Source organism: Heloderma suspectum, chromosome 17, assembly GCF_057233095.1.
Source record: "Heloderma suspectum isolate Gila_16-S chromosome 17, 16-S_ref, whole genome shotgun sequence".
Classification (NCBI taxonomy): Eukaryota; Metazoa; Chordata; class Lepidosauria; order Squamata; family Helodermatidae; genus Heloderma; species Heloderma suspectum.
This window is the reverse complement of record NC_139474.1, coordinates 10,041,209-10,055,152: the sequence shown is the minus strand read 5'-3', so window position 1 is coordinate 10,055,152 and position 13,944 is coordinate 10,041,209. Positions and strand designations below refer to the sequence as shown.

At 44.6% G+C, this 13,944-nt stretch overlaps 2 protein-coding genes and 1 non-coding gene across 5 annotated transcripts in view; 1 reads left to right on the top strand and 2 right to left on the bottom strand.

Moving 5' to 3' along the window:
* UQCC3 (ubiquinol-cytochrome c reductase complex assembly factor 3) overlaps positions 1 to 6,637 on the bottom strand; it is a 35,763-nt gene extending 29,126 nt beyond the window's left edge. The window contains exons 1-2 of one of the 2 annotated variants that reach the window (XM_084824401.1): positions 6,602 to 6,637; positions 1,993 to 3,790 (exon numbers count right to left, since the gene is read on the bottom strand). Coding sequence is in view for 1 of the 2 variants with exons in the window: in XM_084824400.1 (XP_084680526.1) it covers positions 948 to 991 (44 nt within the window). In the remaining variant the exon portion in view is untranslated. Of the gene's footprint in view, positions 1 to 947; positions 1,093 to 1,992; positions 3,791 to 6,601 lie in introns of those variants that run through there. The other variant, XM_084824400.1, reaches the window with a different exon arrangement.
* On the bottom strand, positions 4,058 to 4,198 carry LOC146334434 (small nucleolar RNA SNORA57). The gene has a single exon (XR_014786390.1). It is a non-coding gene; the product is annotated as a small nucleolar RNA SNORA57 (small nucleolar RNA).
* A 225-nt stretch (positions 6,638 to 6,862) lies between the features above and the next one.
* On the top strand, positions 6,863 to 13,796 carry C17H11orf98 (chromosome 17 C11orf98 homolog). 2 transcript variants are annotated; one of them, XR_014786352.1, is made up of 5 exons: positions 6,863 to 6,956; positions 8,416 to 8,540; positions 9,727 to 9,824; positions 10,571 to 11,266; positions 11,687 to 11,765. XR_014786352.1 is itself a non-coding variant. In XM_084824702.1 (4 exons), exons 1-4 carry the CDS (start codon positions 6,918 to 6,920, stop codon positions 10,693 to 10,695), a joined length of 387 nt encoding a protein of 128 aa, XP_084680828.1. In that variant the 5' UTR covers positions 6,863 to 6,917; the 3' UTR covers positions 10,696 to 13,796. The 2 variants fall into 2 exon arrangements, 1 of the variants encoding a protein (XP_084680828.1); XM_084824702.1 differs by having other exon boundaries at positions 10,571 to 13,796.
* The last annotated feature ends 148 nt before the right edge of the window (positions 13,797 to 13,944 follow it).

Here is a 13,944-nt window from a genome sequence, read left to right as displayed (position 1 = left end):
GGGAAGCTGAGGAATCACAGGCTGCGCACACTCCACAGCCACCTCCTAAGTAAGGTAAGCCCAAGAAACCTCAACCCAAATTTTGGAGAATTTCTCCAAAATTCCTTCAGTATTGAATTTCTTTTTGAAAGCTATTTCTTCTCTATCACGTTGAATGAGAATGGTTGAAAAAAAATGTGGGAGAAATTTTTGGCACGGCACTAGAAAAAATGCCCCACACAATCAGAGACCTTTTATTTTTATTTTTTTAAGGGTTGGGACTTTAAACTTAAAGTGCAGCTTGCTTAATGGTCTGGGGGGACAGCATACTTTAAACTTACAAACTCTCTCAGAATAATTGCACTGGGCTAAAAAAAAAAAAAAAGGATGGGATATGCAACTCCTGCATCTCTTCAGTTTTGCAAGATTCTGTCTATTCAAGCTTTCTGTTCATGGAACTGAAGAGCCTTGTAACTGTTTTTAGCTGTTTTGATTTGTCTTTACATTTTATACATTAAAGTTTTTTATATTATGTTTTTGTAATTTTTGTGACCCACCCATTGTGACAAAATAGCTTTGGCTATTGGGCAGCCTAGAAACAAAATTAATGAAATTAAAACATCCTTATTGCTACACAGCAGCATATTGCAAGAGATCTGGCATAAAGTCCCAGCAGGTTTATTTGCCTGCCAAGACAGGAAGCGCTTTTCTAGGCCCCATTTGTCTTTAGAGTCACGAACAGCAGCAATGAAGCTCCAATAAAAAGTTCTGGAACGCTCTCCTTGCAAACTGAAATGTTCCTTGTTAAAGAAGAGCATTTCTTTTGCGTTTTGCAAAATTATCTAGGTGCTGTTACTCAATGGCTTGCTTTAACCCCGTTTTCCCACCACTTCTCTCCCATCTCATGCTACCTTCTGCTACTTCAGAGGATTTGCAGAGTGGAAAGCACCTGGAGCAAACAGCCATACCTAGGGACCCCATGGATCCAACCTCTGATATGGAAATCTTCCATGCTGAGGTACTTTCTACCTTCTTTTGGGGCTCTGGAAGGCCTTCCCCCCAGGAGCTGAATTCAATTTTGAATTTCTTGGGAACTGCATTCCAGTGGTGGGCAGGGCAAAAGGCAAAAAAGGAGGGGCTAAAATCCCACCAGCTTTGAGCTTGATGCTCTTACACCAGCAATTAAGCCTTACGAGGGGCATTTCAACCTTTTCAAATACATGGGAAGGGTGGGGGCTGTGCAAAAGCTGTAAAACCTTCAGATAGGTAATCAGAATGGTGGTGCAGCTGTCAACACAGCACATACTTGAATTCACTTCCACAAGACATAGTGATGGCCACCAATTTGGATGCATCAAAGGCAAGATGCTAGAGAATATGAGTGGGAGGGTGCTATTGCATTCATATCCAACTTGTGGGTTTCCTCACTGTGTGCGAGCAGAATGCTGGACTAGATGGGCCCTTGGTGTCATCCAGCATGGCTCTTAACTAGGGACCCCAGGAGGACTGAATTTGGCTTATGGGCCTAGGGCTCCCCACCCAGTCTATATGTCAATTTGTTTTTTAATCTTTAAATTAGCCGTTTCAATGTTATTCTTGCCACTATTGAACTGGCCTTTGTGAACACAATGTGCAGGGGCTCCTTTGTGGACCTATGGTGGCCAACGCTGATGACCTCACATTTGGGTTTGTTGGCTAGGCATACATATGGAGAATCATGAATAGTAACTTCTTCAAAAGGAACCCTAATTCACAGAACTAGTTTACCACTGTGGCTGAGAGTGAGCTACACATGAGAAGTCCCCCATTTTGAAACTCGCCTCTGCCCTGGAATGGTCAAGCAGGACTCAGGCAGACCAGCACTTCAGCTCTATCCTTCCCTCAGCATCTGGAATTGAGAATGATCCTTGTCTATCCTACACAGCTGCTTTAAGGATTACAAGTTACCGTCCTCAAGATTAGTCATCCCCTCCTCTCCCACAAATTTTTCACAAGCCTGTAGCACCTCCTCACCATAGTGTGGAAGGGGACACTTGATGCCCCTGTTCCTGAAGGCCTTCAATCTCCTTTCTCACATCAGGCTTCCTTCAAGGGGGTTGTGATGTAACTGCACCTGCTTACCACATTCTTCCAGAAAGCTAGGAGCTTCCAAGTTTTTTTCGTTCCCTTCAGCACCTGTCTCAAGAGTTCTTGTTCACTGCAGCCATTCTTTGGCATCTTTCCTTCTCCCTCCCAATCCCTTTTCCTTTCTGGTCCCGTCTTTTGAATCAGGGGTGGGCAAAAGAAAGATCTCCAGATATTTGGAACTGCCAACTCCCAGGAGCCCTGACCGACATGGCTGATGATCAAGAACGTTGGGAGTTGAAGTCCACTGATCACCTGTTTTAGATTGTAAACCTGAGTGCAAGGACTATTTTAATTGACCGATCCTTGCACACTGCTCTGGGAACTTCTTTTGGTGAAGGGCAGGGTAAAAACACTAATAAAACCATATAAATTCCCTTTGCCATGCCTTCCAAGCCTGCAGCAGGCTCCAAAACAGCTTTAGCACTTAGGTGGGACAGATCTGTGAACCAAGCAAAAGATTTAGCCACCTGGGTTTCAAATCATAAAGATTTATTTAAAATAACAAAGAGTGGGGAAAATACATAGCAGTAAAAGGAAATGAACAATACTAAATAATCCTGTCCTAGACAGTTACATACTAACAGCATTGTGCAAAGATCTCTCAACATAACATAAGTGAAACAGTCTCCCAATCCTCTTTATCCAAAATGACCAGGAGGGGGAAACTGGGAATTTATCCAATTAGGCACCAACAAGTTAGGAGCGGTGGGGTATAAGCAGGTACTGGATGCCCAGAGGAAACTAAGGAAAGCAGTGAAAATTTGGAGGGAAAAGCCTGCATACACAACTGCCTTGTCTCAGGGAAATGAAGCAGGGCAGAATCCAATGGTAGTCCTACTCTGTGTAGGAGTGCTATTGGATACTGCCAAGAGGTACCACTTTAAGAGGTACCTTACAGAGCTTACGCAACACAATAGCTTGTAACCCAGCTTTAACAAGGCAAAGCTTTTAGGGGACAGCCATAAGAGTCTGCTCTGAAGTAAGAGGACTGTGGTTAACACTGAGCTAAAGGCCTTCAGTTAAGTATCAACAATGAACATTTAGCAGAACATCAGCAAGTGAACTAGACATTGGCATATCAGAAGATGGCCTAAAATAGTTACAGAAGTGGGAAAACAAAAAGCTAGAAAGGCTAGTGAACCAGGGATGGCAAGAATAGCCACCTCCATAACCACAAAGTCATGACAACCTTCAGGAGGTATCAACAGGATAATGGGAAGCAAAATTAGGTACAGGAGAAGTGCAGGCAGAGCTTTGGATGTTTTGCGGGAAGGAAATGGGTTTGGGAGACCACTGAGGGAGCTTAAATTCTATTGTTACTGCTTCGGGGCACATGGGGTAGGAGCTAGCCCTAAGATATAGAAAGAAGTGTGCCAAAGCTTCCAGGGATCCTTGGACAGGACAACCCGTGAATTCTTAAGACCAGCCTTCTCTGACCTGTTGCCCCTCAAACACCTTGGACTGCAATTCCCATAATTTCCAGTCCAAGATGTCCAGAGAGCATGAGATTGGAGAAGGGCAGTGTTAGGTTATTCTCCATGCCAGCCTCAGAGCTCTGGACTCTGTTCTTCTCTTCTACAACAGCCTTTAGAAGTTGCCCCTAGAAGCCTTCCATTTCATATGGGTGGAGTTGTAAAAATCATGCTTTTAGGATCCTGCGGCATAACTCATCTGGTCAGAATCCCTGTGGAGGAAGAAAGTTGTAAGAAATCCAAATCTGATAAAATGGTACAGTCAAGTTGTCCCCTACTTGTAAGAAACAGAGCCCCTTCTTGACCAGCTCGTTTTTGCAAAGCGTGTTTAATTACAGCTCCCATCACCCCCAGCCTGCATGGCCAAGAATGATGGGAGCTGTAATTCAGCACATCTGGAGGGCATCTGATTGGGAAGGTAGCTTCATAATATGCTACAACCATGTGCAGGGGCATGTTGAACAGAAAAGGCAATATAGCTTTGTCCCAGTGTTTGAGGATAGAACCAGCAGATGGCGAAGCAGCTGGCACCGAAGACAGAACACTGAGTGGGCATTCCTTTCCCTCCGGACATTACAGAGCCGGGCACTGCAAGACCCGGGCCTGCCAAGAAAAGGAGGCACTGCACTGAGACGGTGAGCTCACTCATCTTTGCAGAATCTAAACATTTCAGAAAATGACAAGAAGCAGGATCCATTATCTTAGACGCCACAGAACGGATTGCGTAGGGGCTACAGGTTACTAAAAAGTCAGGCACTGCCAAACACGTAGCTCCTTGTCTCCAACAGGGGCCAGACAGATGCCCTCAGGCGGATCACAAACCAGAGCAAGATGGGAGGCGGCCATCCCATCTGTCACAAGCATGTGATGAAGATATACAGTCAGGGCCAGAAATATTGGAACAAGGATAACTGTTTTGGCAGTTGGCCTCTGTACACCACCACATTGAAGTTGAAAGGAAACACACCCAGTTGGGAGCGAAGTTGGGACTTTCAGCTGTAATTCAAGGGGTTTGACAAAAGTGGGGCACTAACCTTTCAGGAAGGGCAGCCAGTGGCATACCCCCCCCCCCATCGTTGGTGGCTCATAAGTAATGGAACAAACCAACATTTCAAACTTAAGGATCGCCTTTAATACCTGGATGAAAGTCCTTTGCAGTCAATGACTGCCTGAAGTCTGGAACCCATGGGCATGACCAAATGCTGAGTTTCCTCCCTCAAGATGCTTTGCCAGGCCTTTACTGAAGCTGCCTTCAGCTGCTGCTTGTTTGTGGGTCTTTCTGCCTTCAGTCTTGTTTTCAGTAACTGAAAAGCATGCTCTGTTGGGCTGTGACTTGGCCATTGAAGAACATCCCACTTCTTTGCCTTCAGAAACTCTTGGGTATGTTTTGGGTCATTATCCATCTGCAATATGAAGCGGCGTCCTGTCAGTTTGGCAGCATTCGGCTGAATGTGAGCAGAAAGTATAGCCCTATACACGTCAGAATTCATCCTGCTCCTTTTATCAGCAGTCAGGTCATCAATAAACACCAGTGACCCGGTTCCACTGGCAGCCATACATGCCCATGCCGTAACACTGCCTCCACCATGTTTGACAAATGATGTGGCACGCTTTGGATCATGAGCTGTTCCTTTCCTTCTCCATACTTTTCTCTTCCCATCATTCTGGTACAAGTTAATCTTGGTTTCATCAGTCCAAAGAATCTTATTCCAGAACTGGGCAGGCTTTTTTAGGTGTTTGCTAGCAAAGGCTAATTTGGCCTTTCGGTTCTTGAGCATTACCAGTGTTTTGCACCTTGTTGTGAAGCCTCTGTATTTACATTCATAAAGCTGTCTCTTGACTGTAGATGTTGACAATGACATGCCTACCTCCGCAAGAGCACTCTTGACCTGCCTAGATGTTGTGAAAGGGTTCCTCTTCACCATGAGCAGAATTCTGCAGTCATCCACTTTAGTTGTCTTCCGTGGTCTTCCAGGCCTTTTGCTGTTGCTGAGCTTTCTAGTTAATTCCTTCTTTTTCAGGATGTTCCAAACTGTTTGTGTTGGCCACTCCCACTGTTTTTGCTCTCTGATGGGTTAATTTTGTTTCCTTAGCCTAATGATGGCCTCCTTCACTCACAAGGACACCTCTTTGGACCTCATGTTGGGGGTTCCAGTGAACAGCTACCAAATGCAAATGTAACACTCAGAATCACCTCCAGGCCTTTTATCTGCTTGATTGGTCATGGGGCACCCAGGAAACAGGCCACACCTGGCCATGCAGCTGCTTGTCAGCCATTCATTCCATTACTTATGAGCCCCCAACGGTGGGTGTGTGTGTATGCCACTGGCTGTACTTCCTGGATGGTTAGTGCCCCACTGTTGTCAAACCCCTTGAATGACAGCTGAAAGTCCTGACTTTGCTCCCATCTGGGTGTGTTTCCTTTCAGCTTCAATGTGGTGGTGTACAGAGGCCAAGTGCCAAAACAGTTATCCTTCTTCCGATATTTCTGGCCCTGACTGTACTGCCTTCTTTTCATCCCCCGCTATTTTTAATCAGTTTGGAAGGTAGCCTCCTTCTCCCCCCCACCCTTTTAACTATTTTGGAAGGGGTGGTCCTTCTCCCTCCCGCCCATTTTTAGCCATTTTAGAAGTGACATCTCCTTACAACAACCCTGGGGGGTAGGCTGGGTTTAGAGGTATCGACCGGCTCAAGGCCACCCTGCATTCCCGGGGGTCGGGGGAATTGGGAGGATAGATTTGAATACTCTCTTCCACGTGCACATTTCTCAGCAAAAGGATCTAGACACACGCGGTCCACTGAAGTGGCCGAAGACATGGAGAGGAGTTAAGCCACCCGAGGCCTTTCAGACGCCATGTTACAACTACGTGGCTTCTATGAGTTGCATCCATAAATTAAATGTGACTAGGCTACATTCTACAGGACATCAGAGAACCACTATAGATCCCCGCCCTCCAGGCCACAAAAAGCTCCAATTATCTACCCAATCACTATTTTTTAAGTCCCCCCCCCCCCTTCGTTACCTTCCTCGCACGAAAGCAAACACCAAAAGAAAGGGCAGATTTTTCCCAGCGCTGGTACTTATACCCTTGGGCGCCTCCACGTGGCAAATTCAAAAAACGATGGTGGTAGGGAAGAGCCAAGCTTAACTGCGGCTCTGGTTGGCCAAGTCCCTTGTGACCAATCAGAGCACTGCAGGGGCGGGGTTTCGGGGATGGGATGTTGTACGCAGGAGGACCTTCCATTCACGGTGCGGAAGGTCACGTGCGATACGTATCCTACCCGGAAATTAAACAACGAGATAAGGAAGTGGGCTAGGAGAGGCCACGTGGGTCCAGCATGGGGGCTCCTACGGGGAAAATTAACCGGCCAAGGACGGTAATTTTTTATTATTATTATTATCGTCATAGTTATTAAAGTTCTTGTCCCCTGCCCCTTCTCTAGAAGGAGTACAGACCAGCTTGCGGTATTAACAAAACAAATACCAGTAAAAGAACAATAAAGTCCTACTATAAGGATGAAGCAATTTAAAATAGAACAAAAAAATAATCTAATCTTATTGAGGATCTTATTTGTGAGGGTTTTTTTTTTAAAAAACTAGCTACTCGGCAGGCTTCTTCCCCTTCCCCCCCCCCCGCAAGGGAAGTAAGAATATTAGCATTAATGTAGCGCTTTTAAAGGCAAAATCCTATGCATTTTTATGTAGAAAGAAAGTCCTACAACTCCCAGCATGCCCCAGCCAGCCATGCTGCGAGTTGTAGGACGTTTTTATGTTGAGAAATGCATAGGACTGTGCCTTAAAGCATTCAGGGTGCTTTACGTGCATTCTTATTCCACCTTTGCAAGGTAGGTCAGGATCCTGATCTACCTTCTGCCCACCCCTGTTGTAGAATGATCATTTTTGACTTTGCAATTTGTTGCATTTATTGCTTTATTATAATGAAGTTTTCTGTATGTTAAACCTGTTAGAAATCTAATAAATGCAATGCAGAATTCTATCTCCTTGTTCTGAGTAATCTGTGGAACCATTCTTACCAACACCACGTTGTCAATGGGGTTAGTGTTGAGGCTGACATATCCTGGCTTGCTAGAGGCTTCCTGGAGTATACGTTAGAAGCAGTGTATACCAAAGTGCATACTTTATTGCAGCCTTCCCCAACCTGGTGCCCTTCAGATGTTTTGGACTTCACATTTTATCAGCCCCAGCCAACACAGCCAATGTCAGGAATGCTGGAAGTGGTAGTCCAAAGCACCATGTTGGGAAAGGTTGTTTTATTGGGAGCAATGTGTACAAAAGTGCATACATACTTCAACGCATTTCAGCTAAATTTGAATATTATTTTCAAAAAAGTAATACTTTTTAATTGGAGAACTGTATCCTAAATTCAAAGAAGCGCAAAGACCAGTGGGTAATTGATTCCAATTCCCATATTAGTTTAGGAACTACAAACTGGATCAATTAATTTCTCCCCTATTCTTACTTGGGTGAGTTTGTCATGGAGACGAAATTTGAACTCGGGGCCTCTTGCTGCTCGACATGGAACCGCTATGTCGGGGTGGGCAACATGTGGCCTTCCAGACGTTTTGGCCTACAGCTCCCATGAACCCTCACCATTGGCTATGTTAGCTAGGGCTGATGGGAGTTGTAGGCCAAAACATCTGGAGAGCCACACATTGCTGACCCCTGCGCTCTGTGAAAATGACAAAATCCAGATCAGGCTCCTCTCTGCGCAAGAAGCAGCTCCTTTTTCTTTTGTGGAGCAAAATCAAACAAGGAGGACATTTGTTTGAGGTGCCAGCTATGTCAGCTAAAATGGCTTCTCTTTCTCTCTTTTAGGAGCTCCAGAAAAAGCTTTTCAAAAGGCGCCGTGTTCTGAGCAAGCAGAAGCGGAAGAAACACCAAATTGTGGGAGCTGTGGTGGATGAGGGACTGATCACTATTCACCACCTGAAGAAGCGCTCGTGAGTTATGCTTAGCTCTGTACAGCCTGGGGAAGCGTGAGAAGAAATTAGAATTCAATCTTGAAGGGATTTTGGGGGTCGGGGGTGTATGGATTCTGTTGATTACAACAACACGGTGTTTATTGCTTATAGTTGTAGGCCATTGCAAATAGTACAAATGTAAAACTATCTAAAACAAAGACAAAAAACATGAGTAATTGAGCTGCCCTGGTTCTCTTTTAACATAAAATCATAACAAAAATATATCCTAGAGAAAAATGTCCAGTAATATCTTTATCTTGCTCAGATTAGAGCATTTCCTTTATGGTCCACTGACATGTTATTTACAATACCTGCTCAAATTTTTTTAGCTGCTGTAGCAAATAATGCAACATAATAGGGCTAGGTGGTCTTCGGTAAGGCCACAGCCTGTTTCTGTTGTTTTTGTCACTGTTTTTGCTGTATTTTTATTGCTTTTTAAGATTGTATTGGTTTTTATTATGTGTTTTATTGTTGTATGCTGCCTTGGGAGAGCTTCTGTCCTGAAAGGTGGCCAAGAAATATTTTAAATTAAATAAATAAAGGAAGGAAGTTTAATGGTTAGAGTTGGACTCCTGGAGTCAGGGTTCTGGAACAAAGCAGGGCAGATGCTTCTTGGTTTGAAGGTCATGGGAACAGCTGCACTGGTGTTTGGAGCAGAGAGAGACTTGGATTTTTAAGGGAGCAATCCTGTGTCTCGTAGACATCATCTGGAGGACATAGAGTTTTTCATTTTCCTGGCTTCACACTTGAAGACAGGGCACTGAGCTTGGAGCCAGGAAACCGTGCTTCCCTCCCTCTTGTAGCCAGTATGGGGAGAACTGCGCCAGCTGCCTCTCAGTGCTTGGAGACAGGGGAAAGGAGGCATTCCGGGGGCAGTAGGGGCGGGGAAGGCCGGGGCAGCTGGTTTACGCCTTTTCTTTTGGCTACTCCAGCCTCCTTCCCTCTCCCTCCCTGATGCCTCTGCTAGACAGGTGAAATCGCCCATCTAGCTAAAATGCAGCACAGGAGGTGCGAGGCGCCTCCCTCTCTGCATAGGGTACTTGTAAGCCCCCAAGTTTGGGGGCTTACAAGTACCCAGGGTGCAACTGATAGGATTGTGCCCTTAAACGGCATTCTAATAATGGACCATGGTTAAAATGTCTTCTGTTCTTTGCTTCACCTCCAGATCCAGCGCTCGAGCGAACATTACCCTCTCTGGGAAGAAGAGAAGGAAACTGCTGAAGCAAATCCGCCATGCCACTAAGGAGAAAACAGACATGCAGGGTAACCTTTCTTCCCTCCAGTTGGGCCTAGGAACAGGGGCTTGTGTCTACCTCCCCAGGAAGTGGAGGGCAGGGCCAGCCTGTCTGTCAGTTCGTTATTAAAAGTGCCACCACCATTTTGAAGTACTGTGAGGCTTTGGGATTGTGGGCCAGTTTATACATCCAGCAGATCCAAGTGCAGAAGCTTTTCCTGGATTTTACCACTTTAGGAAAAACAAAGCCTAAACTGAGCCGTACTCCTGAGCATACTAGCTTTCTGCATGCAAGGAGTACTGTGGTTGTGAGGGGTGGGAGTGGCAGTGGTTTTCATATTGGTATGCTTCATCACAGAGTGGGCAAGCCCTACCCTGCATGATACCCCCCCCCCAAGCTACAATTATTCCATGCCTGAACATGCTCGATTTCTACATGCAGGACTGTTAATTTTTTTCAAGTGAGGTGGAGGCGACCAACAGCCAGAAGTGGTGCAGTCCAAGGAAAGCTTAGGTGCTCAATATTGCTGAATCCATAAACCATAGCACACAGCTTAGTTATGAATTTATGAAGTCACCGCATACTGAGTACGTTGAACTCATTGGTCTATCCATCCCCACATTTCCTACTCTGACTGGCAATGGCTCCTTTTTAACTGGAGATGCGGGAATGAATTGGGAAAGAAAGCTGATCTAGGCTTGGAGAGTGGCTGTATATCAAGCACCAAGGAAGGATTATGGTTTTTAACTTCCATTTTGTCCTTTCTTATTGCAGTTGATGCTTTTCCAGGTCCAAGTAAAAGTGCTCAGAGTGGAAAGGGAAAGAAGAAGGACAAAGTAACAGACTGCCTGGATGTGGCTATGGTGGAAATTGAGCCTGCTCCCGGACCGGAGAGCTGAGATCTCCCTGTGAAGTCATGAAATCTAGCTTCCTTGTTTGTTTTTGAGGGTTGGAGCTGGCAGACTTGTGGGGTGGGGGTGCCAAGGCTGCAAAACCAGAAAAGTCAGAGGGCTTGGATTTTGAACCAGCTTAGCCCCATAAACTTGAATGTGACTAAATTCCTTTTAAGAAATGCAACAGACTTGAGAGGTTTGCAGAACAGGCTGCAGGTCCATCAAATTCTTGTTTGTTTCTCTGGACAAACAGCTCTGAGTTCTTCATTCTCTCGAGCAGCATTGGCTAGAATTTTAGGGCTTGAAAAGGGTCCCAAAAATCAGCTAGCCCAGCCTTTGTATTAAGTGGGTGCATGACATGGAATATCTTATTAGGGTGCAATCCTATGCCTGTTTAGACAGAAGAAGATCCTACAACTGCCAGCATTCCCCAGCCAGCCAAGCTGGCTGGGGAATGCTGGGGTTGTCGGACTTTCTTTCTAAACATATGTAGGATTGTGCCCTTAAAGAATTACCAGTGGCTAAGCCAGCTTTGCTGTATATTAAAAACATGTGAATGTATGAAGACTATGATCCTGTGCACAGTTAACTTCGGAGTAAGCCCCACTGATTTCCATGGGGCTTATTTTAGGGAAAACATGAATAAGATCATATATATGAAAGCAGGAAGGCTTGACCCTGTGTGGCTTAGGAACAGATGTTCCCTTCCCCTCCAGTTGAGGTTGGCTGACCACACTGGGGGTAAAATCCAGCATAAGTCCTTCTTAGAGTAGACATATTGAAATGAATGGGATTTAAATTAGTCATGACTAACTTAAGTCCCATTCATTTCATTGTGTCTGCTTTAAGTAGGACTTATGCTGGATTTTGCCCTGGCAGCTCACTCCCTGCCTTTAATCTATCTAGATTAAAGGCAGGGAGTGGGTTTCCAGTGTAGTCAACCGATCTCAATTGGAGGGGAAGGCAGCATCCTGTTTCTAAACCCCCATAGGGCCAGGCCTTCCTGCTTTAATATGCTCAAGCTTCAGATGTTCCAGGGCAATGAACATCATCCTGATTAAATGACAAGAAACCACTCTGCACTCTCCTGGCTTTCATTTCTTTCATAGTGTTGTTGGGGAGGTGGGGAGAGTGTATTTCTGGAATGGAAAAAGTGTGTGCCTAGGATATTGGAAGGGAGGAGGGATTGTTTCTGGGTACAAAAAGAAATGGCATATACAATAAGAAATTTCTTGTCATTAAGAAAGACAACTACAGAGGAGAGAGAGAGAGAGAGAGAGATGGGCTTAGGTCTTGGAAATCAGGGTTCAGTTTTAAGTGCAGCCATTCCTTCTTTCTGTTGCAATTTGGAAAGCAGCTCATAAAACAGGAAATGCAGATCCAGGTGCAGCAACTGCCTCATTCAATCTGCAGCATTTAATACAGCCCTTCCCAGCCTGGTGCCCTCCAGATGTGTTGGACTCCAACTCCCATCATGCTGGCTGGCAGTGGTGGGACTTGCAGTCCAACACAGCTGGAGAGCACCAACTTGGGGAAGGCTGATTCATTAGATTCCTGCCAGTCCATACCTTTTGCTAGGTGTACAGCACCAAGTGTGTATGTGGTGTTTACAGACTTAAGCGAAAGGCATCACCCTACAGCAAGGCATTCACAATCAAGATTGGGGGTCTCCAACCTTTTTAGACCTGTGGGCACATCTGGGAATTTGAAAAACTGCTGTGGGTACCAGCGCAAAATGCTAATCAGTGAATCACCGCTTTAGCACCTACCTGTTGCGTCTATGGATCTTAGGCTGCATCTTACTCAGCAAAAACTTTTGTTTCTTGTCTATTGGACACTGCAACATCTCTTTAATAAGGGATTGTCTAATTTGGCTAATTGCTGGCAGTTCAATGCAGCTAATGTTGCTTTTAAACATGTTTTGGCAATGTCCAGTAGTTGCTTATTACACAGGTATATTTTGTACTGGAACAGTCTTTAATATTCACTGATGTACACATTCTTTTAAATGATTTACCGGCTTTGTGGAAATTAACACATGGTCAGTGTACATGGATTCTCCATGCCCTTTTGACTGCTAAAAGTCTGATATTCCAGCATTGGAAGGATAAACATTCACCTTCAATAATGCAATAGATTGAGGACCCTACAGCACTTTCAGTATTTGAACTGGTAGCATATAGACACCACCTTCAAATGGATATTTATATTTGGTCTCCTTCTGTTGAAGCCTATGTATAATTGCCAGAAAGCTGTATGCATTTCATATGTATTCATTGCTATGGATATATACAATCCATGTATGTATATTTTAAACAAGGGGGGGAAGTGTAAAAAAAAAAGTTTTGTGGGTGTTACAGTGGGCACCTGATGCCCTGGGAAATGCCCATGGGTGTTGCTATATATCATGCACACACAAATACCCAAAGGTAATTCTTACCAATTTAGACACTTTCCCAGCAAGCATACAAAGCACAGCTAAACTCCATGCATGTCAACTCAGGGGTAAGCATGTAAAGGACAGCTCAATTCAATGCTTGTTTCCCATGTGGAGGGCATTGGAGTAGTCTAGTTGTGGTATACCTTAATGCATGTGTCCCAGGTCTGCCTTTTCCTAAAAGAGGCACAGGTGCTGTACCAGTGCCTCTGGCCACAACTATCACCTGGCCATCTAAGGTCTAGGAGGGCTTCCAGCCTACACACCTATGTTTTAAGGGGAGTGCAACTCCATCTAGTACAGATTGCACCCTTATATTCGCATTGCTTGTTCTACTGGCTATGCGCACCTCTGTCTTGCCTAGATCAGGAGTGGGCAGATATCAGGTTTGTGGGATTGACTTCATTTTTCCCCTCAAAGCCCTAGATCTACCAATCAGAAACTGGTGTAAAAGACATGCGCTTAGAATTAAAGAATTCTCAACCCATGAATTTGGTGCGAACACTGAATGGAGCTCAGTTATGCCAAGCAAAAATTCATTCCTCACTCTCTTGTATGACATCACTTTCTTGTATTCCATCTACCAGCCATGTTTTTGTACTCATGATCACTAACACAAAACAGTGCATGCAATGAATTATAAATAATTACTAATAAAATCTTTTAGCACAATGAATTGATTGATATTATTATAAGCAGCTGTTTGACTGGTTGAACCGAATGCATATTCCTTTCCAATGTATTCTTTTTTAAGATAAATTTTTATTTATTTTAACTTTATAAATAAAATAATACCAAAATACTAACAACCTAATCAA